Source organism: Anoplopoma fimbria, chromosome 13 (assembly GCF_027596085.1).
Source record: "Anoplopoma fimbria isolate UVic2021 breed Golden Eagle Sablefish chromosome 13, Afim_UVic_2022, whole genome shotgun sequence".
Taxonomy (NCBI): Eukaryota; Metazoa; Chordata; class Actinopteri; order Perciformes; family Anoplopomatidae; genus Anoplopoma; species Anoplopoma fimbria.
Genome location: NC_072461.1, coordinates 27,086,732 through 27,109,823, shown reverse-complemented (window position 1 = coordinate 27,109,823; position 23,092 = coordinate 27,086,732). Strand labels below are relative to the sequence as shown.

The following is a 23,092-nucleotide window of genomic DNA, read 5'->3' as shown; positions in this document are numbered from 1 at the left end:
GTGTGTGTTTACTCTTCTTCTACCACTTTTCTTTACATTGTCTTAATGTGATAAACACACAGCTTTTATCATGAGCTAACGTTACCTTCAGGTGATGCTCAAAAGCATCAGGAAACACAGATGTCGTCTGGATTCAAACCTCTGACTCCTGGTTGGGTTTTTAGTTTTTTGCTTCAGTGCAGCTCCGACTGATCATTCCATAACAGAAATGGGATTAAAACTTTTAATGTGATACTGGAGAGAAGTTCATTTCAGGTCACAAAGTCGTTAATAAAATCCTTGTTCTCTGAAACAATTCTACTACAAAATACAATATAAAGGAAAAACACGCAAGTAAATATGAGAATACAAAACATAAAACACAAAATAGTGCAGAAGTTAAAGTATAGGTATAAATAGAATATATATAACTTAAAATATAATATTGTGATGGATGAAATTATCTCTGTAAACTGTGGCATGTGTGCAGGTTATCCCCTGCTTTATGGTCTGTTTGACTCTAAATGGAGCATCATTTACTAAATGAACATCATGCTGTATTGAAGAAGACTTGAAACTAGAGATTGAGACCATAAACTCATGTTTACAATGTTTACTGAGGGAATAAATCAAGAGAGAAGTAGAGTCATTTTCTCATAGACTTCTATACAACCAGAGGAGTCGCCCCCTGATGGACAGGAGAGAGAATGCAGGTTTTGAGACACTTTTCCGTATCGGCTTAACATTTTTAGGAGGAAAACTGGGAGTTAAACCAGACTTTCTGAAGTCTGAAAACAACTTAATGGATCTCTAAATGAGATCCACCAACAGGGAATGAATGGCGTCCGTCACTCACCCTCTCTTCTCTCTCTCTGTCCCGGACCAGGTGAGAACTACTGGGTGTTTGATGCCGAGATGCAGATCAAGGGTCCGGAGTCCATCAGGAGTCTGGGTCTGTCGGTGTCGGGGATCCAGGCGGCGCTGCGTTGGGGACACGACTCCAACTTCAACACCTACTTCTTCAAGTCGGGCAGCTACTGGAGGTTCAGCCCCAAAGAGAACCGGGTGGAGTCCGTCTACCCAAGAAGCATGCAGGACTGGAGCGGCATCCCCGACGACGTGGACGCCACCTTCAGGGACATCTACGGTAAAAATCTATTTCCCCTCTGGGTATAAATGAAGTATCTGTCCATCTATTTGGGGTTAAACATGCTTATATTTGAGTTACAATGGGATTTAGATACTCCAAGTATGTTTACAATGACTACGTTTACATGCACACTTGTATTAAGATAAGATAAGATAAGATATAACTTTATTAATCCTGAAGGAAATAGCTGTGCCAGAGTGTCAATAAAGATTACAACAGAAGAATAACAAAAAAACAATAGAATAAAACTGATAACGTGTAAAAGAAACACTGACACCACTGCAAAATATAAGAGTAAGATAAATAACTAAAATAAAAAATAAAATAAAATAGAAAAAGTAAAATATTAAATACAAGAGTAAAAACATAAAGTCTATAAGAAGTGATACTAATAACAGTGCCTATGTGGATTTTTTCTTACTTTTTTTACTTACTTATTTAATATTCTTTACTGTGTAATTACTTATTTATAATACTTGTTTTGATCTTGTTTTTTTACTTATGTCTCTTGTTTGCACTATCCTCTCTGCTGCTGTAATCCTGCAAATGTCCCCGCTGCAGGACTAATAAAGGATTATCTTATCTTATCTTATCTTATCTTATCTTATCTTATCTTATCTTATCTTATGTATATTGAGCGTGATATTGAGATAGATATTATCAATGATATTGGAAAAGTAGTAAAAAGTTATTTTGAGCATAGATAAATGAAAAGAATATTGCACACTGTTGAAAAAAGATATCTCTTTAACTGTGGAGAATCACGTCAACAGGTAAATGCTAAATCACCTGAAATCCAGCTGACTGGTTCCTTTATTTACATCACTTCAATCAGTTCAATCAAACGGTGCAAAATCCACTTTTCTCTGTTATCAATGAACAAAGCGAAAGGATGATTAAAAACTAATTTGTTGTACTTTGGGTGCATAAATAGCAACAAATGACAGTTTGAAGGAATGATTACTTAACTTCAGGGCTACCTGCTCTAATGTTCTGTACAGATTTTAAACCTTTTAAGGCAAATTTATGATTTTTATATGAATAAAATTGAATAGTAGGCAACAAGTTCACTGTCCTGGTCATCTGTCCGGCTACTTCTGATCAAAACGCCCACAAACTAGTGAATTCATGACATTTTAGGATTCCTAAACTCATTTTTATTCGCTCTGGAACATGAATACAAAAATCACAAAGTTCTTTAAACTGATGCCGTTTTTTCCAAATCAATTATCAATTCATCACAAAAACCTGCAAACGTTAACTTATTTTAAACCCAAATAAACCCAAATTAAACATTTCTTACACTCGCCATGTGCTGTTCTGTCCTTCAGGCTACGCTCACTTCATCCGCGGTCGACAGTACTGGAAGTTCGACCCCGTCGGCATGAACTCTCTGGAGGGATACCCGCGCTACATCGGCATGGATTTTTTCGGCTGTAGAAACGTGTGAGTCCTTAACTCTGGAGAACCACATCAACAGGATCTGTTTTTATTTGACCATGAAGAGGAGTTTCTGGAGCAGAGACGTTTGTGTTTTCATCCTGCGGATTCCTTTAAACCCGTCTTTTGCTTTTACACCTTTTATTGAAATCTCACCTTCTTCTCAGGAAAACCAAGTAATGTTTCCTCAGACTCGGCACCTCCTGTGCAGCTATACTCGTATTTATTTTGCACATTTGTTTTTTTGTTACCATAAGGCTGAGAATCTGGGCCGACGTGTTAACGACGTGTGACACCACATCACCGCATCACTTCCTGTCTTTGAGCCTGAAATATGAGATTTTCAACTGGTGTTGGTTTTTGCAGACGTAACCAGTTCAGACTGTTTGAGGATGTTTTTCATTTCGATGTCTTGTGTTTTTCATCATTGACGAACTCTCTGATCCTCGAAGTGTTTGAAGAGTGACATCAACCTTAAATCTGCAGGAGGCAGATGTTTATTACGCCTTTAAAACCCAGAAATCATTCGACATGATGATGGTAAACAAACGTCAGACGCAGTTGATTTTATTGCCACTCTGACTCATCGCTGACCCTGAGTCACAACATATGAACACATTGTTTTTGTCTTTCTAAGTTGCTCTTTCACTTTTAAGTTTTTGGAAAGCTGCATGAAGGGTTTTTGTAATTTTGACCGACTTGTTTGGGCTCCAATCAGCTGAGCATCCTGCTCTCATGCTGTGTAGTCAAAAATGTAGCGCAAATTTTATCTGAATTTCTAGATAATATGCACCAAAAGAAAAGGTGTGATTTCATCGACAAGATATACGGTTGCACCAATTCACTATTGAATAATTTGTCCTCTTTGGGCATCAAACAGATATTTGAATGCGTTTCAAGTGTTTTAGATAAAGTAATGTATTTATTTTTCTTATTTTGGCAAATGAACAAGGTTTCAGGAAGAAGATTAAGTCTGCAAACACCTCAATATTTTTTTTTCTTTTGATTTTAGACAAAAAAATGACCTCCTTTTTATTCCCAGACAAACACAAAAACATTTGCATTTCACACAATGTGGATATATTCATGTTGGGAAGAAGAAGGAAGATAACATCCCTGTTGTTTCATGTTTTGATGTCACTCTTCCAACATGTGAGATGATGTTCGATCCCTCAGCGCTCTGCTGGGACGGTTTAAAGAAAAGCTCCAGGGCTCCACCTAGAGTGCAACTCCGTCACCCTGCAGGAGATACTTCCTCATATTAAGTTTCTATCTATCTCACATGTTGTTTGCTCGATGAAGTCGTTGGTTATCTGTAACATTAACGTGGTGCTCTATTCAGGTCGGTCGGTTTGACACATTCAGGGACAGAAGCTGCTGCAGGAATCAGCGGTTCTCGACCTCCGGAGAGTTTAACTTTCAATCTGTTGATGCAAAGACAAAGTCTAAAGTTATGATAAATATTACCAGCTGGTTGAAAAACATTAACTCAAATATAATTTTGAGTTACTTGTATTTAAATGGAGTATTTCCATTTTCTACTACTTTAACTATTCCACCACATTTCAGAGACTTTTTTAATTACTGTTGAGAAAAACATTTGAGATTAAAACATATTAATTTAACATTTTGTAACTGTAAGTTTACAAAAAACAACATACTTAAAGCACATTTTGCTGAAAATAATTCAGTACTTTATTTTAAATTATGCAGGACTTTTACTTGTAAAAGAGTATTTTTTCTACACTGTTGTACTGGTACTTTTACTTTAAGAGTAACTAAAACCCTTTTTTGCTGAAGTACCTTTTCCCCTGAAAAAAGAAGCCTTTTAACATAAAAAGCAGCACATTAACTGCAGGGTTCGGTCTGTGTTACTTTAACATTTAGACTTGCTAGCACGCTCTCTGTTATTGTGATTATCGTTATTCATCGGCTAACTGAAAGAGGGTAACGGCTACTCTTCAAAAGCTGCCTCCAAATATGAAGCCTGGCTAGTAGCTACATTAAATTGCTACCAGTAGAGGGCAGTCACTCTGCAAACGTGTAAAACAATCTGTATAATTCAAATACCTTGCAATAAAATGTCAAGACTAGGACCTGAATCCATCAACTACACTACTAAATACACATATATGTTGGATTTCAGCCAATGAGAGTTAAAGGATCTCACGGACCTGGTAAACTCATGTTCTGACCTCTTTGTGGGTCCGGTCCCCCGGGTTGAGAACCTCTGCGTCCCGGTTGCAGCAGTAGAGAGGTGAAGGCTCAGTAGAGACTGTGGTGTTCATCAGATGTTAGGCTTCAGTGCAGGACGCTGACGAGTCGTTATCGTTTTCATCGTTCAGACTTTGTTGCTGTTGTTTGAATTATTTCTACAACTCAAGTGTTAATCAGTGAACGAATATTTATACACAAACAACTCAGCACAAGTTTGATGTACATACATGTCTTTGAATATTGTTTTTTTTTTTTTTGTACCTGTAGCCTTGTACCTGTACATTGAAATGTATGAACTGCATATTGTTTTCTTATTAATAAAAATCATAATCTTTTTCACAAACGATGCCGTGTCTGGAGAGATTAAAGCTGATTTACTAAAGAAAATTCAAATAATTAATTAAGGTTTTTATAATGCATTTTTACCTGTTGTGCAAAGTGAAATACAATCATTTTTGACCACACTTCGATTTATGTGCTGATTATGAGAAAAATATGGATGTAAAATAAATATATATACTGATTTATATGAATTTAACTGGTGGGAAGACATAAGATTACTTTCCAGCAAAATCTTAATAATATTTTCAGCATTACTGATAAATGTTTTTTTTTTTGTTGCTTAAAAACACCATATTCATTAAATATTAGACTTAGAAATGAGATATTAAATATTTGAATGATTTTTAAACATTTCACTATAAAGCTAATTTAAAAATTAAAAAAAACAATGTTGTAAAAAAACAATTATTATTATATATTTTATTATAATTATACATTTTATAGACTGAATCATCAATTATTTAATTTATGAATATAGATGGTAATATATTAACGAACTCTGAGCTTTGAATTGTGAATTTTGAGGCAATTTAAAGTCAGAAATTGATCATTTAACTAAATACATTCTCATTCACAACGTTTTTGTTTAATTACCTGGGCTTTTTATTTCATTTTATTATATAAGATTTTATTCATCTGATTTTTGTTGTGCAATTATCATTATTATCTATTTTTTTATAGTTATATCACTTTAAAAAAAAACTTTAATACAAATTATATTTCACAAACTTCAAAAATGATAATAATGATAAATAAATAAATAAACAAGTACATAAATATATAAATAAATAATAAATATAATATCACTAGGATTAAATATGGGGATATCAGAAAAAAAGTAATTTCTAAACTACATATCTGGATCTGTTTTCTAACTTATTCGCTTTAGAAGTGACTATAATGGGTTAAAGGTTTACCACATGTGGGCTGTATGGTGTTAATTGATGGGTGGATCTGATTGGCTGCTGCAGAGAGAGGGGGCGGGGCCTGTGCTGTTCACTCAGGGAGTAAATCATGGCTGACAGTGAGCAGCAGCAGCAGCAATGGCTCTCAGCTTCACTCAGGAGTACTTTCAGATCCCAGTGGTGACCCGAGCCTACACGACCGCCTGCGTCCTCACCACCGCCGCCGTGGTAAGAAACAACAACAACAACAACAACGACAACAACAACAATGACAACAACAACAATGACAACAACAACAACGACAACAACAACAACAACAACAACAACAATGACAACAACGACAACAACAACAACAACAATGACAACAACAACAATGACAACAACAACAACAACAATGACAACAACAACGACAACAACAACAACAACGACAACAACAATGACAACAACAACAACAATGACAACAACAATGACAACAACAACAACAACAACAACAACAATGACGACAACAACGACAACAACAACAATGACAACAACAATGACAACAACAACAACGACAACAACAAACAACAATGACAACAACAACAACAACAACAACAATGACAACAACAACAACGACAACAACAATGACAACAACAACAACAAACAACAGAGTTTAAACTCTGACCTCCAAGCTCTGATCAGGCAAAAAACTATTATTTAGATAAAGTAGAAAATATTAATTTCTAAATTAATTTGTTAACATTCAATTCACAATCAAACTACTTGTTATGTTGTTGTTGTTGTTATTTATCTAATGTTGTTTTAATGTTAAATAAACTGAAGTAACACTGAGCAGCAAACAGTTTCGGTCATGTGATGCTTTCTTAATACATTTAATGAGAAATAAACATGTTCGTCAACTAGAAAAAGCTAAATTTCGTGAAAATTTGCATTTGAAAACATTTTAAATAACTTAAAAATGAGTCTTTTGAGCTTTTGAAACAATATAAACAAGTTAAATTGATTTGAAATGTTATAAAACTCTTGTTGAGATGTATGAAAGTTTAAAAATGAACTTACTTACTTGTCAAAGTATTAATTTGAAATAACAGTTTACGTTTTAAGTGTATTGAACATATTGTATATAATCTTTGTGAGTGTGTGTATATATATATATATATATATATATATATATATATATATATATATATATATATTCCTTATAAACTTCCTTTGTGATGTTTTTTATAATTTGTTGTTTTTTATTGCTTTATAATATTCTAATTTAAAATATTTAATTTTAATGTATGTGTGTATAAAGTTGTGCAATCCTGTTTTGAATAATGACGATAACGCCGAACCTTAAGTGTAAACACTGAAAGGAATTGAGGCGTCTTTAGAAGTTGTAAAGCAGTTGATGTGTCAGTTAAAGGTTCATTATTGACCAAAGTTTCAGTTGAAGGGAAAGAAGTGAACAAAGAGCTGTTAAGTGAAGTGGAATCAATGAGTGCAGTTGAATTAATTTAACAGCGTTAGATGAAAGCAGTTGAAGTGTCAGTTCCAGAGGAAAAAACAACAGTTGAAAGTAGTTGTGATTTAAGTTGATTTGGAATAACTGAATATAGTCGGTAGTCTGTAAATGTCAGCTGATTTTTACCGGATGAAAGCAGTTGAAGCGTCAGGAAAGTTGTAAGCGACAAAAGTACTTTTTTAACACACATTAAGTATAACATTTGAAAATAGTTTAACTGTTAAGAGTAAAAAAAATGAAATTAGTTGATATGTGACTTGATATATTTTGTGTGAAAGCAGTTGAAGTGACAGTTAAAGTGAAGTGAAAGCTCTGAAAGTAGTTAAACTGATAGATGAGGTCATTCACTGAGTTATAACTAAATGTAGATGAACTAATTTAAGTATCATGTGATGAAAGCACTTAAACTGTCCACTGAAGAGTAAAAAAACAGCAGTGAAAGTAGTGGAAGTGAAGGGTAAAGTTGAAACGACAAAATATAATAAAATTTCAGTTGTAGTGTAAAGAAAATAAATAAGTTAAACTGTTTAAGATTGATGGGTTGGATATGTTATGAATACATTAATTAACACTTAAAACATCCTTTTATTAATGTTATTTAATATTAAATGCATGATTAGGGGACTTTAAGTAAAATAAATATGTATTGATACCTAACTTGTTGATTAATATCGATCTGTGTGTTATTTTCTTTAGCAACTGGAGGTCATCAGCCCCTTTCAGCTCTACTTTAACCCCGACCTCATCATCAGAAGATATCAGGTGACATTTATTAACAAATTAATACATTTAAAACACGTCTGTATGGTACTTTATTATTATAAATACATTATTTTTAATGTCTCTCTCTTTCAGATATGGCGCCTGATAACCAGCTTCCTCTTCTTTGGTTCTGTGGGATTCAGTTTCCTGTTCAACATCATCTTTCTGTATCTTTTTGTGAATGAATATCTACGTTTATGCTATAATAAATACCAGAATAGTCTAATAATGCAGAGCCCTTAACTCAGCTAAGGTATCGATACTGTCGGATGCTGGAGGAAGGATGTTTCCGGGGAAGGACGGCGGATTTTGTTTTCATGTTCCTGTTTGGAGGAATCGTTATGACTGTATCCTTTAAGATATTTACTGTAGTGATGCTTGAACTACCGCTGTGTTCACTTCCTTAGATAGTTCCTTATTTACACAATATTATCATATCAAATATCAAAATGTCATTTTTTTTTATAGAACGGTTATTGTCAATACTCGTAGACGGTGACACCCCAAGGTGCAACTAATGATTATTTCCATTATCCATCAGCCTTCATATTATTTTCTCAATTAATTAACAATTTTGTCTGTACATTTTTACGAAAAATGTTCATTCAAGTTTTTTATAATTTTTTCAATATTAACAACATAACTTTTATTCATAATTTAATTATTTATTGATTTATTTATTGGTTATTAAATGGGAACAGTGCACCTTAATAAACTCTGTAAAATATAACAAAAAAATGTACTTAAAAAAACACTAATTGATTATGAATAATAGTTGCAGAATTTTTTTCATCTTCTTTCCATTTACTTATTGATTAATTTAATTAATTAATTGACCTGAATTGTTTGAGTTCTACCATGAAATCTGTCCTCAGTGAATATCCAGTCAAGAGATTTAAAATATTGATTTCTTTTTTTGATTCCATCACAAATAATGACATAAATCTAAGCAAGGCTTCCCTAAAAAATACACAAATGAAACCAGCTCATCAAACTATCTTCAGGTTTAGATTCTACCAGAGTCGACTGGTGAAATGTTGTTTGTAATTTGGGTGAACTGATCCTTTAAAGTGCATAATCTTTATGACTTCCTCTTTTAAAATGTCAGTATTTTTTTTCTTCTTCATGCCGAGGGCGGTTTTCTTTAATTAGACTCATAAATCAGGACGCCGACTGTCTAAAAGCGTGAAACCAGCTACTGAACGTGCAGAAAGTCTGTTTTTTTGGTCGATGCTCAGCAGTTTGTAGCCAGAAGCTCTGGTTCACATTCCGTTAATGAATCCGTGGTGGTGTTTGTTCTACGCTGTGAAACGGTCAGCGTTCTGGTTTACAGGTTTGTCTGGAGCCGACTGATGTTTCACTGATGTTTTATTAAAAGCAGGTTTGATTCTGCTGTTATATCAGTGTTCAGTGTGTTTATCAGGACGGTAGCATGAGAAGGTTGGCTTTTATTTTGAAAGGGTTTAGCATTCGGTAAACAGTAAACTGAAGAGAACCTTTCATAAGTGTTTAAGTTTTAGGACTTTAGTTTGATAAATACATCGTGTCATCAAGTGATTAATGTTGAGTAATTTACATATTTGTCTTTTGTTATGTAACAATTCTGGAGGCGGAAATGGATAATGCCAGAAATATTAACAGGTCAACGGTAATTCATTTTGCATTAATAAGTCAAAATTGAGATTCAATATTTAAAAAAATGTAATCAGCCATAGAAAGTCAATAGTGCAGTACAACTTCTTCAGTAAAATGATATAATAGGAAATAAATATTTATTTTAATTTCATAAGTTAAACTATTTTCTTAGTAAATCATAATTTTACTCATGATATTGATTTACTTTTTCAACATATTTTAGAAAATAGGTCTAATTTTTGGACTTTGTAGTTCCTGACTATGACTCATAATCTCGACATACAGATTTACTAATTATTAGTAATTATTCGTAATTGTTTTTACTTTTGTCAACCCCAGCTTGTTTTAGTTACTTAGGGAGGGGGTCCCGTTGTGTTTTTTTGTATATGGTTTATCAATAATTTAACAAAAAAGAAATGAAAATGAATGAAAAAAAACAATTTTTTTGTAGTAGAGTAAAACAGGTATTTAGGAGGGGAAAAAAAGGTAAATTATAATTAAAAAGAAAGAAAAAAGGGGTCAGGGAAGGTAGTTGTGTGTGAATGGGCATACAAATAAAAAAATGCGATGACCAATATAAATGTATAATTCAGAATATCAACGCTAACTTTAATTTAATTTGTCCCTTCTGGCAGCATTGGTCTTCCATATACATGAGATAAGAGAGAAGATATTTCTATTTACTTGTTAATTTTAACCAGAGTTCCTTCTGTAAAGTTTCTTTCTAGCTTTCTGCTTCTTCACCAGCTCGTGTTTGACTTGATGAGGTTTTTTCTGGCACCAGATCAGTTTTTTTTTTTTACCTTTTTGAGAAACTGAAACCAAAAGGTGATATTAGTTGAATTTAACCTGAAGTCCTCAGCTGTTCGGTGTGTTCGCCAACGTCTTCTTCCTGGGTCAGGCCTTCATCATCATGCTGGTCTACGTGTGGAGTAGAAGACATCCGCTGGTCCACATGAACTTCTTTGGCCTCCTGAACTTCCGGGCTCCGTTCCTCCCCTGGGTTCTCACCGGGTTCTCGCTTCTGCTCGGAAACTCAGTTGTGGTCGACCTCCTAGGTACGAGAACCCAAAACACCAACAACATCTGATGAAACCAGACTTTGTTCTATTAATCTAGGATTCTTCTTCTTCTTCTTCTTCTGAGCTCCAAGCCCATTGGTTCCTAGTAAAGACGCCAATCTTGAAAATAAATATACATATTTCTTAAGTCTTAGTAATTTCCTAAAACAGCTGGTCTTTGTAGGTTTTTAACCAAACGAACAAGAGGCAATGGTGACATTTGTTGGGGATTATTTTCAGCGGCGGATTAATCCACATTTGGCGCTCTAGTGGCAGCAGAACAATGTTTGTGGGATTCAGAGTTAAAGTAATCTTCAGCGTGTGTGTGTGTGTGTGTGTGTGTGTGTGTGTGTGTGTGTGTGTGTGTGTGTGTGTGTGTGTGTGTCTCACTGATGTGTGTGTTTTCATTAGGTATCAGTGTCGGTCACATGTACTACTTCCTGGAAGACGTGTTTCCAAACCAGCCGGGAGGAAGGAAGCTGCTGACGACGCCGGAACTCCTGTAAGAACCAGATTTCATCTCACTGTGTTTTAACTTTTCCATGTCTTAAAGCTGCATTCTCTCTCCTGTCCATCAGGGGGCGACTCCTCTGGTTGTATAGAAGTCTATGAGAAAATGACTCTACTTCTCTCTTGATTTATTCCCTCAGTAAACATTGTAAACATGAGTTTATGGTCTCAATCTCTAGTTTCAAGTCTTCTTCAATACAGCATGATGTTCATTTAGTAAATGATGCTCCATTTAGAGTCAAACAGACCATAAAGCAGGGGATGCTTTAGGGACGGGATAATTGTTTTTATCTTATTTAGGAAATAAGATCATGTGACCTCGTTCTCTTCTCTCAGACGGTCTTTGTTTGACCGACCAGAGGACCCAGACTACGACCTCCTCCACGACGAGCAGCAGGACGACGATGAGCTGCACGACTAAAAGACACAAGAACCCCCGAAGGTCTGGATAAATCAGACGAGACAGGAAGAGGAGGAGGAGGATCTGTGGAGCCCCGAGTCTTTGCAGAGGACAGTTTAGACGTATATGAACCGAACTGCAAGTCAGAATCATGAATATATTAATTCATCACATATTGGACAGAAAGCATTATTTTTAAAAAACAAGCAATGACACCAAATTTCAAAGGATTATGGGTATTTTATTTTGTTTGCATCCACGATCAACAGGCCTGCCAACAGGTGGTGATAGTGTGCCAAGATCACAGTATTGCACCATTAAAGGAAGTGAAGAAGAAGACTGCTAGCATGTAAACATGGATGTAAACAATTCAGGTTTTGAACTGCACTCAACGGGTTTATAAGAAAGATAAAATGGGAGTTACGATTGTAACCACGGTTCTATGAATTCTTCCTGACTCTTCCAGAGTTGTCCAGTGCAAAAGCGACGTCATTTGGCGGTCAGGAAGATATAAAACACTGACTGTAAACAGAAACTTTTAAAGGTCCACTTTAAGGAGCTTTCTACCGTGTATCAGGGGTCATCATGTGACCTAAGGATGTCACATAGTCACGTGACAATGAGTGATATTATAAAAGGTAAAGTTGTAACCTGTTTCTGAAGATCATAGAATGAGTAAAAACCCAGTAAGAGGACCTTTGAGTTGAAATGATTCTGTCTCATACAACGTTTAACAGAATTATGTTGACGACCACAAACACGTTTCTTTTGATTCTCCAATGTTCATCAATGTCGATAAAATCACAAACCTGCCAATAAAACCATTGCACACTGATATCGAACAATATTCTGAATTTCATAAGCGTCATGTAAACCTGATATTTAGTTTAAAAATTCTGAATTTGGAGCATTTTTCAATGAAAACATGAGAAAAATGCCGATATTACTCAGGTTTTAGGAGCATTATTTCAACATAAATACAGCACTTTTGAAAAATGAGTATTTTTTTACAAAAAGAAGCTTGTAAAAATACAGAATTTGAAGGAACGGCGACAACGAGGGTTCACCACTGGAATTATGCGTATGACGTATACATTATGGGGACGTGAAGTTAATGAGATGAAGCTGTATTCTTTGCAGTCCTAATTTTATTGTGAAACTTGTTTAACTATTAGTCAATAAAGATTATTAAACAGTTATAAATTGTAGCTCTGATAAGCTGCATGTATACTCTTCATTTCATTAGCAATGCAAACAGCTTAGAGGGAATATTGTCTTTTTCGTGTGAACTCTGTGTTCCTGCGTATGAAGAACCGACTCATCATAACTCTCTCTCTTCTGTTGTGTCGCTGCAGAACTGCCGACGGCCTGAATTCCCATCAGCCCGTCTGCTCACTCTGCACTTTCACCCGCTGCCTTTGTGGGTCAAACACTGGCCGACAAAATGGAAATTGCTTAGCACAAGAAAAACACGCAAAAAACAAAGTCTCTGTGGGTCGCCCGGCAACCAAACACTTCATCATCCCTCATGACAACACAACTGATGAGTATGAAGTCAAGAAAGGAGACTTGAGAGTGAAGATTATTATGGGTCAGAAAATAAAGAATTAATTAACAACAAAGACAAAAAACAAGAGCTGAAAGATTTGAGGCAAATATCTAATTGCAATTTTTCTGAATAATATTGTAAATTAAACTGTGAATATGTTCATCAAATGAAATTGTAATTTGCATAAAAGAAGAGGTTGAGGTCCTTTCAAGGTTCTTTTCTTTAGTCAGTCTTCCAGGTAAACTTTCCTTTTCTCTACAGAACTGACCTGTTTATTTCACATTATAAAGATAAGACTTTACATATTTAACTAAAAGTCTGCAGAGACACTAGCAGCTGTGAGAGGCTGCATTTAGGCAGAGGATTCACCAGAGTTATTACATTTCATGGCAATAAAATGAAGACATTCTTTTTCAATCTGGAACAAAATATTGGGCCAACAGCACATCAAACCACTAGCATGGCTTAAAACAGACTCTCACCACAGTACACTCCTCATTTTTTCAGCCATTAAATATCCGGACAGCAGCCTACATCCTGCCACACTCTACCCAGCCGACGGTCATGGCTTATTTTTTGTGGTTTTGCCAAATCAGAGAGAAATCTTATATAAATTTGCAACCTTTAACTTTAACTTTCAAGTCGTTAAGTCACTTTTAATTAGCTTTAGAGATTTTATTAATTGCATCCCAAATTAAAACACTGAATCGGTCAGCTTCAACTATTGTAAGTATTTTATAAAACATAATATCAGTAAATTCCTACCCTAGTTATGGCAGAAATATATCCCAAAACGTTTTTAAATGATGCACAATAAAAAGACGGCAGATAAAGTTCTTTCACTTTTTTTTTAATTTTGTAAGAATTATTAAAATGTACAAAAAGACAACAAATACAACATAACAATATATATTATCTGAGACTGGCTGTGAGGTCGTCCTTCTCCCTCTGTGGTCCGTAAAGAGTCAGTGGTCAAAGAGAGCGAGCGGCTCCTCCGAACGGTCCGAGGGGGAAACACGGAGGAGATTCTACGGGACAGAATATAAACATTCATATTTCAAACAGAGAAACACATCCAGCATGCGGCGGAGGGACATCTTTTGTTGCCGATGTCGTGAAACCGTGACGGCGTTCGTACCTCAATCCAGACGAGCTCCGTCCTGTAGGGGGCGCCGCCGTCGTCTTCTACCACGCAGGAGCCGTGTTCGCCAACCGCCTCATTCGTCTGAAGAGAGAACGAGAACGGAGCGTCAACAGAGACAAACTATTACAAACCTCGTTTTTGCATCTAGAGCTACAATTAATAACTGATTAATTATCTTTATTGACTAGTAGTTAAATAGTTAAACACGTTTCAAATTTAGGGTTAAAAACATTGCTTTTTTAAGATATATATATATATATATATATATATATACACGTTTGTATCGTTTATTCTGTAGTCCATAAAATGTCAGAGAAAACAATGAAAAATGTCCATCTCAGATTTTTTCGATATGCCAGGTGATGATTTTAAATGTCTTGTTTTGTCCAAATCCCAAAATGATTAACTTCAATAGTATATAAAAAAGAGAAAAAGGCAGGAGAACTGCATTTTCTGCTATTTTTGCATGAAAAACAATTAATTATCCAAATAATTGGCAATTATTTTTTCTGTCAATGGACTAATCGATAAGCCGTCTTATTGTTGCAGCTCTTAACATTAGATTTTGATGGTTTGGACAAAATAAACTATTGGATCCAATAAACAATTGATTCACAGGAAAATAATCAAATAAATCAATGAAGATGGATCTATTATGGCAATAATCTTTGTCCATTAGACTAATGTATCACCTGAACATGTTTCTGTAATAAAACCAATACAGGCTTTGCAGCTGTATCATATAGTTTCATTTATTTAATCTAACCAGATAAAGTCTTATTTTGAAGGCAGACCTGGACAGGACATTAAAACGTCCAGTAAACGCTCACCTGGTGTTTCTGTCCTGGTCTCTGATCTTCTTCTCCATCTCGGCGTCCGTCAGCGTCTCCAGCAGGGGGCACCACTGGTCGGCGTCGCCCGTGTTCCTGATGGCGATCTCCACCGTGGGAAGAGGGTTTTCACTGCAAAACAACAACAAAGAACAAAGACACTTCATCATCATCATCTTCATCATTGAGATCTGAATGCAGCTGTCGTGACTCAGATCGGATGTTTTCTAGTTTAAAGCTTAAAGTCGATCCTGAAACATTGAACTTGAAGCTTCAAAGACATTTTTTCTGTTTCAATAAAGAAACATTATGACATTTAACTAAAACATCTCTTTCATATATTTATTTCAAAATCAACACAAAGACGATGACTTTCCAGATATTTCAGGAAACAATCACGACTCAGTGGAAACGGAGAAAACAAGCGTGAGAAGCCGATAAGAGAAATGAAACAACAGATCTGAACTCTCTCTGCTCCGTTTGTTATGAAAACACATTACGAGTTATGGTGAAATAAGCAGTGAAACATTTGTTCCACACCAGACGTCCGACTGTGATAAAGGTCAGTGCTGCTGCTGGAGGTTTGAAATATCTCTCTGTTTCACATCCTGGGAAACTAAGAAACTCAGACTGTCACAGTTACATTTCACCCAAAGAAGAAGAAGAAGAAGAAGAAGAAGAAGAAGAAGAAGAAGAAGAAGAAGAAAAGAAAGATGAAGAAGAGAAGAAGAAAAAGAAAAAAAGAGAAGAAGAAGAAGAAGAAGAAAAAGAAGAAGATGAAGAAGAAAGAGAAAAAAAGAGAAAGAAGAAGAAGAAGAAGAAGAAGAAGAAGAAGAATCAAACACCAAACAAGACCTCTCCTTCAACTCGATATGGACGTTTTGTATAAAAACAGATCACTAAAGAAAGACCTTGTACTTCAGTTGCTGGATCAGCAGCCTGAACAAGAAGCCCTTGGAACAAAGGTCACAGCCAGGTCACAGCCAGGTCACAGCCAGGTCACAGCCAGGTCACCAGCAACAGACTGTTTACAACAACAGAGATTTAACAGGAACATTTCCTCACAGTTTTCTTTCTGCAACTCCCCTAACAGAAAACATGAAGTAACGCCGTCCTGTGGCTTCAATCCATTTCTGTTTCATTAACTGCTCTTTTGTTCATCTTGTAGTTTCCTCTTCTTCTTCTACATTTTTTTTTTTTTTTTTATTTTTTAAATGGCACTTTACTGGAGAATTAGCACCACCAGCCGTTCAGAACAAATATCCAAAGAGGACGATAAAGTGCAATGTTCTGGAAGTTTGACCAACATTGAAGTTTGAGCTAAATTTTGATATTTACTGAAGATTTTTGTACCTGAAATATTTGATAAACTTGAGCACAAACTGCTCCTTGTGTGTTGTTTTAACCGGTAACTCTTCAAACTCTACTGAGATATTGAGAAACTAGCATACGCTACCTGAAGGCGTACGTCCTCTGGTGCCAGCTCAGCTGACCTCGGATGCTGTATGCGATGGTGGTGACGAACTCTCCGCCGAGGCCGAGCTCGGAGCAAAGCTTCAGGGCGAACTTCTCCGGAGAGTTCTCCCTCTCCGACATGTCCCACTCAAACTGGTCCACCAGGGAGATGTTCCCCACGTGGATGTTCAGCTGGAGAACACGGAGACGTCCAGTCAGCAAAGAGGACTTCACTGCAGGTATGAAAACACTACGTTTGTTTTTTAAAGGTCTACCTTGATGATGACCCTCTGGTCCGTCTGCTCCTCCAGGATGCTGTCCGTCGGGTACGACTCGATCTGCTGTCGGATGGCGGAGGCGATGGCGGGGACGAAGGCCAGCGGGTTCAGGTCCAGGTCGTCACAGAGGATCTCAGCGAACATCTCGGGCGTCATCAGCTTCTCTGGATATTAACAAAGAAAAGAAAGCAGAGGAATGGTTATGTTTTTGTTCGTCAAAGGAAAATACTTTGCTGAGAGAAAGTGGTGAAGAGGGATGAGTTATGATGTTAACGATACTAGAATTGGAAGCTGATTATGAGCTCTTTATTATATTGTGAGAAAAAAAGACAATTAATTAAGAAAAGTATAGACATTGCTTTATTATTCTTGTATGAAAACAAATCAATTGGACTATTGTTTCCATTTTTTTCTATGAGAAACAAATGGAACCAATTACTCCAAAAAGGCTGCATGAAGTAGCAAAAAACACTTTTCTTTAATAGTCAATAGGAGAAGGAGAGATTGCCAATAATGTGGCATAAAGAAAATGAATCTAGTCTTAATGCTAGAATAGTCTTCCTCCCTCTGTAGTGATGACGGGTCGTTACCGTTCATGTTCCAGGTGAAAGCGTCTCTGAGCTTCTGTCCCTCGATCTCCATGTCCAGACGGATGGGAACCAGGATTTCAGACTGCGTGGCGTTCTCGTGGATCACCGCTGGGTCGTGGTCGTCAAAACTGGGACGGAAAAAAACACACACAAACACTTACTGACAGCAGTTCAAATGTAAACACTGCACTCAAATTAAGGTTTATCTGCTCTGTAAAGTAAAACATGATGGTTAACAAGTTAAATCTAAGTTCTCCGCTCACTCTAGATGTAACTATAGATTGTTGGTAATAAAACAGTGAATGAAGGAGCGAAGTGATCGGTGCAGCTTCCTGTCACTCACCACAGCGGGAAAGTCCTCTTCTTGTCGCGTCCCAGCCGGCTGCGGTTGATGGTGGTGGAACACGGAACCGCATCCAGGTGGTGAGAACTGTTGGGCAGCGTGGGAACCCACTGACTGTTCCTCTTGGCCTTCTGCTCCCTGAGGACAGAACCAGAACGACGGGTTTATGCATGTGAGGATCAAACAGAATGAGAGGTTCTGTGTGCAGGAAGTTCTTTTTGTATCTCCTCGACACAGACGTCAGTTCAGGTTTCAGAAGGAGAGGTTATGTATTTATTACTAGAACATGATCTCTGATTTCCAAGTATTTTTTTGCAGAATGTGCGCTGCAAATGATATGTTTCTACTTTTAAATCATTTTAGGTTTCAGGCCTTAAGTATTAACTGGAAAACCAGAGTCATATTGGGCTGAAAAAAGGAGCATTTCATATACTTTTTCCTGCTTTTAAGTCAAGATTACAAGGTTAAATTATTTATCATTTTAGAGCACAGGGATAGCCGTTCTCGCTACCTGCACATAGAACATATACACATGTATTTAAATAAGAATAGATCAAAATATATACAGTTACGCATCAGATCAGATTAGAAATAGTTTATTGCCAAGTACAAGTGCAATAGTTTAAGATATCATTTAAAAATAGAAAATATCAAAATTTACAATAAAATATGGTAAACAAATATAAAAAAAGAACAGTCAGTTTATTTTTTTTGGACTGTTCTTTTTTTGTGCACACATGTAAACAAAAGTGTCAAAAAACAACATGTCATCATCATCACAAACACTCTACAAACACCACCCTGTCTGTCTGCAGTGTGTTTTCAGATGTGGTGTGTGGTGGAGGTACCTGAGGTAGGCGGGGGGCTCCGTGCTGATGGAGACGGCTTTGTACTTCTCATCGTTTCCCTCCAGGATCTCCTCGACCTCCGAGGCCTTCAGCAGAGTCACGCTGGTGGCCAGCTGAGTGTAGCCGTGATCTGAAAAGGACGGGAACGAGAGTCAGATCCACACGGAGGAAAGAAACCGACACTGTGGGAATGTGGAGAGTCAGCTGGTCATTTAAATCATCAACACAAAACTTTCCCCAGAAATACAAACAGATGTTTTCAACCGCTAAAGCAAAATAAATGCAATTAATCAGTGACATTTTTTAGAAGCTCTTTACTTTTTCCATCATTTCAAAACAGAATTACCCATTTTTGCATATTGAGAAACAGATGAACAAAACATTTTTATAGAACCATAAAACAACTGTAGTTTATTTTATGTCTTCCCATTTTCTTTTTGTGAAAGATACATTTCTACATAAACCAACTAACTCTTTTAATTGTTACAGGGTGAATGTTTTTCCAAAACAATAACTCTTAATGTCCCTATAAAATCACTTAAGTACTAAAAGAGTGCAGACGTTAAAATATAAGGATAGAAAATATATAAATATATATATGGAAATGTTAACAGGTAGTACTACAGTACGTAAAAGAATACTAACATAACGTGACTGATGTATTCATTTATTTATCCTATTAAATAACAGTAATTAATAAAGTATATAGTTTAAGTAGAGCAGCTTTTCATTATAGAGTAAGAAGAAGATGAATAAATGTATTAATTTATTTATTTTAATTTGTTCTACTGAATAACAGTAATGAATAGAGTCTATAGTCTAAGTAGAGCAGCTTCTCACATTAGAGTAAGAAGAAGATAATAAATGTATTAATATATTTATCTTAATGTGTTCTATTTAATTACAGTAATAAATAGAGTCTATGTTCTCAGTAGAGCAGCTTGAGGACACATGATGACGTGGATTCAGAGGTTAACAGAACACCACCCAGCAGTAGATGTGAGGACTGAACTCCACCCACCGTGAGACGACTCCACTATTTTCTTCCGTTCTTCCACTGAAGCCAGTTTCCTCCATAACGACGGGTATCTTTTATACAGGGAGCCTCTGAACATGCGGAGGTAGTTTCCCACCTGAACACAAACAAACACACAAATAAATAAATAGAAAATCAAGATTAATGAAGGCTACTTTGGCTTTAACGAAGATACATATATAAATGTGAACGTATGATAATAAACTGAATATCTTTTTTGGAATTTGGATTGTTTGTCTGACAGAATAAGCAATTAAAATGTGTCAATTTTGGGTTACTGGAAACTGTTTATAATTTTTTTTTTTTGAGTTTTCTGACATTTTATAGACCTTATCTTATCTTATCTTGTCTTGCTGGACGATATATTATAACATATATGATCACAATAAATTCCCACATTTAAGTCATATCAAGTTATTAGTTCAATGGGATGCAAGACAACTCCGGCTCACAACATGTAGATTAAATTATGTTTTATGTTTAAAACCAAGTTATGTAAACACAAACAAGCACACACACAGAAACACACACACAAACAAACAAACAGAAACACACAAACAGAAACACACACACACAAACAGAACACAAACACACAGAAACACAAACAAACACACACAAACACAAACATACACAAACAAACACACACACAAACACACAAACAGAAACACACACACACAAACAAACAGAAACACAAACAAACAGAAACACAAACAAACACACACAAACAAACACAGAAACACAAACATACAGAAACAAACACACACACACACACAAACAAACAAACAGAAACACAGAAACACAAACATACACAAACAAACACACACAAACACAGAAACACAAACATACACAAACAAACACACAAACAAACACACAAACAAACACACAAACAGAAACACACACACACAAACAAACACACACAAACATACACAAACAAACACACACACAAACAAACACAAACACACAAACAAACAAACACACAAACAGAAACACACACACACACAAACAAACAGAAACACAAACACACAGAAACACAAACAAACACAGAAACACAAACATACAAAAACAAACACACACACACACACACAGAAACACACACAAACAAACAAACACACACACACAAACAAACAAACACACAGAAACACAAACATACACAAACACAGAAACACAGAAACACACACAAACAAACAAACAAACACACACAAACAAACACACACGAGGTCACAGCCCCCCGTGACGTCATCAGTGCGAGCACCAGGCTAGGCTAAACACCGTTAGCATGCTAGCTAGCTTAGCATAGCGTGTCTCGGCCGGAGCTGACGGGGTTTCCCCTCTGAGGACGGAGGGGCTGCTCACAGTCACGTGCTGTCCCTCAGAACCGTCAAAACACGCGAACGAGCTCCGCTAGCATGCTAGCTAGCTGTTAGCATGCTAGCTGTTAGCATGCTAACACGCTAGCTGACCGGCCGTCGCGTCAAAACGTCGCGTTTCGTTCCGAACACGTGACTTCTCGGAGCCGTGTTTTCGTCCATCACGTGACGTACTGACCTCCGACCCGATCATGTAGAAGTCTCCGTCCTCCTCCAGCTGGAACTTCACCGGTTTCTGTCCAAAAGTTTTGCTAAGCGCCATCCTGCACGGAAACAACAAAGCTCTGTGCTACTGCGCATGCGCGGACGATAAGACGGTTCTGTCGCTGAGTGATGACGTAGCAACTCGGCAAACTGTCACTCAAGCAAAGCAATAGTCCCCCCCACTGTTTCACTGACTTATGTAAAGGTTTAAAGTTTAAAATATACAATAAAACTACAGTTTTATTGTATATTTACTTCACTGTGTGTGTTTTGAACATCTTGAGCATCAAATAAAGAGTAATAAAGTTATCTTCCTGACTTAAATTACATATATATTACATTATAATGCTATTGTTATTATTGTAATTATTAAAGATCACAATAGCATTATAATGTAATATATAAGATAAGATAAGATAAGGATTATCTTATCTTATATATTACATTATAATGCTATTGTGATCTTTAATAATTACATTTGTTTTGATCTCTACACAAATTACAAGAGATCCTGTTTTGTAGTTACTTTCCTTTCTGTTCCTTAACACAAAGGACGCAGTAATAAAGAGAAATGAGTCTATATACTTTTATAAACTTAATGTTTATTCGTATATACATGAATATATTAATCTATAACCAAGAAAGGAGAGAATGTACAATGCAAAACAAAATCTTTATATACAAATCAATAAATAAACAAAGACATAATCGAGGACAGTTTTTGTTTTCTACACAGGTGTTTGTGTTTTGGGGAAAAGTAAAAAGTAAAACAAAGAAGGAAATGCAGTTAGAAAAAGTTCTGAAATTCTTTTTTTTTTTGTTAAAATGGAAAAATGGCACCCGAGCACAGTTCAGGGGAACGAAAAACAATAAACAAGAAATTAAAATTAAAAAACACACACGCCACCACGTTTCCAGTTTTTGTTTTTTCTCTCTTCTTGTAAACGAAACCTTTTTTTGTTCAAACTCGCACAGAATCAGGTCAAATCACAAAAAAAAAATTAAAATAAGGTACGTCATTGTCAACACGGGCTACGACGACACACAAACCAGTCCAACATCGTTTAAAGGTCCACTCGTGTGCACAGTCTTTACGTTCTCACAGAACACAGTCGGAGCTGCTGCAGAAACTCGTCACTGGGTTCAACTGGGAAAACTGGGAATCCCTGGAGCAGATGTAGTTAATTAAAGGCCTGTTTGACAAGTTTATGTTTCAACCAAACACAGAGAAGGAGATGATGCTGCGTTCAAGGTGCTGTTTTAGGACATTACCGAGCCTTTAAAAAAACATTTTAAAGATTTAGATCTTCAGGAATCTGCAAACAAGTTCACATTTTCAGCTTTTTTTTTAACAAAAGTGTGATGGATTTGCTGCAGTGCTTCTCTTCCATTATCAATTTGTGATCAAGTAGAAAAAACACTTTTTTAAAAGACACCGTGGTGCATTTAAGGTCCTTAGTTACAAAACTAATTTAGCACTGACAGAAAGCGCTAGTGTGCAGATGAATGTTTGTTCCACTCAACTGCTCTGTTGGGT

The 23,092-nt window shown here is 36.2% G+C and overlaps 3 protein-coding genes across 3 annotated transcripts in view; 2 read left to right on the top strand and 1 right to left on the bottom strand.

The window, feature by feature from the left end:
- Positions 1-5,080, top strand: part of mmp11a (matrix metallopeptidase 11a) — a 29,275-nt gene extending 24,195 nt beyond the window's left edge. Inside the window, exons 7-8 of the mRNA XM_054610596.1 lie at positions 866-1,126; positions 2,461-5,080. Coding sequence (XP_054466571.1) covers positions 866-1,126; positions 2,461-2,579 — 380 coding nt within the window. The 3' untranslated portion in view covers positions 2,580-5,080. The remainder of the gene's footprint in view (positions 1-865; positions 1,127-2,460) is intronic.
- A 1,091-nt stretch (positions 5,081-6,171) lies between these two features.
- LOC129101017 (derlin-2-like) lies at positions 6,172-12,468 on the top strand. The gene is made up of 7 exons (XM_054610597.1): positions 6,172-6,261; positions 8,240-8,305; positions 8,399-8,472; positions 8,559-8,652; positions 10,803-10,998; positions 11,413-11,503; positions 11,848-12,468. Exons 1-7 carry the CDS (start codon positions 6,172-6,174, stop codon positions 11,930-11,932), a joined length of 696 nt encoding a protein of 231 aa, XP_054466572.1. The 3' UTR covers positions 11,933-12,468.
- A 1,835-nt stretch (positions 12,469-14,303) lies between these two features.
- smarcb1a (SWI/SNF related, matrix associated, actin dependent regulator of chromatin, subfamily b, member 1a) lies at positions 14,304-21,673 on the bottom strand. Its single transcript, XM_054610819.1, has 10 exons — positions 21,530-21,673; positions 19,970-20,081; positions 18,949-19,078; positions 18,101-18,238; positions 17,758-17,885; positions 17,165-17,331; positions 16,891-17,081; positions 15,435-15,566; positions 14,599-14,685; positions 14,304-14,488 (listed from the first exon to the last, which is right to left on the bottom strand). Exons 1-9 carry the CDS (start codon positions 21,611-21,613, stop codon positions 14,646-14,648), a joined length of 1,122 nt encoding a protein of 373 aa, XP_054466794.1. The 5' UTR covers positions 21,614-21,673; the 3' UTR covers positions 14,304-14,488; positions 14,599-14,645.
- Between the last annotated feature and the right edge of the window lie 1,419 nt (positions 21,674-23,092).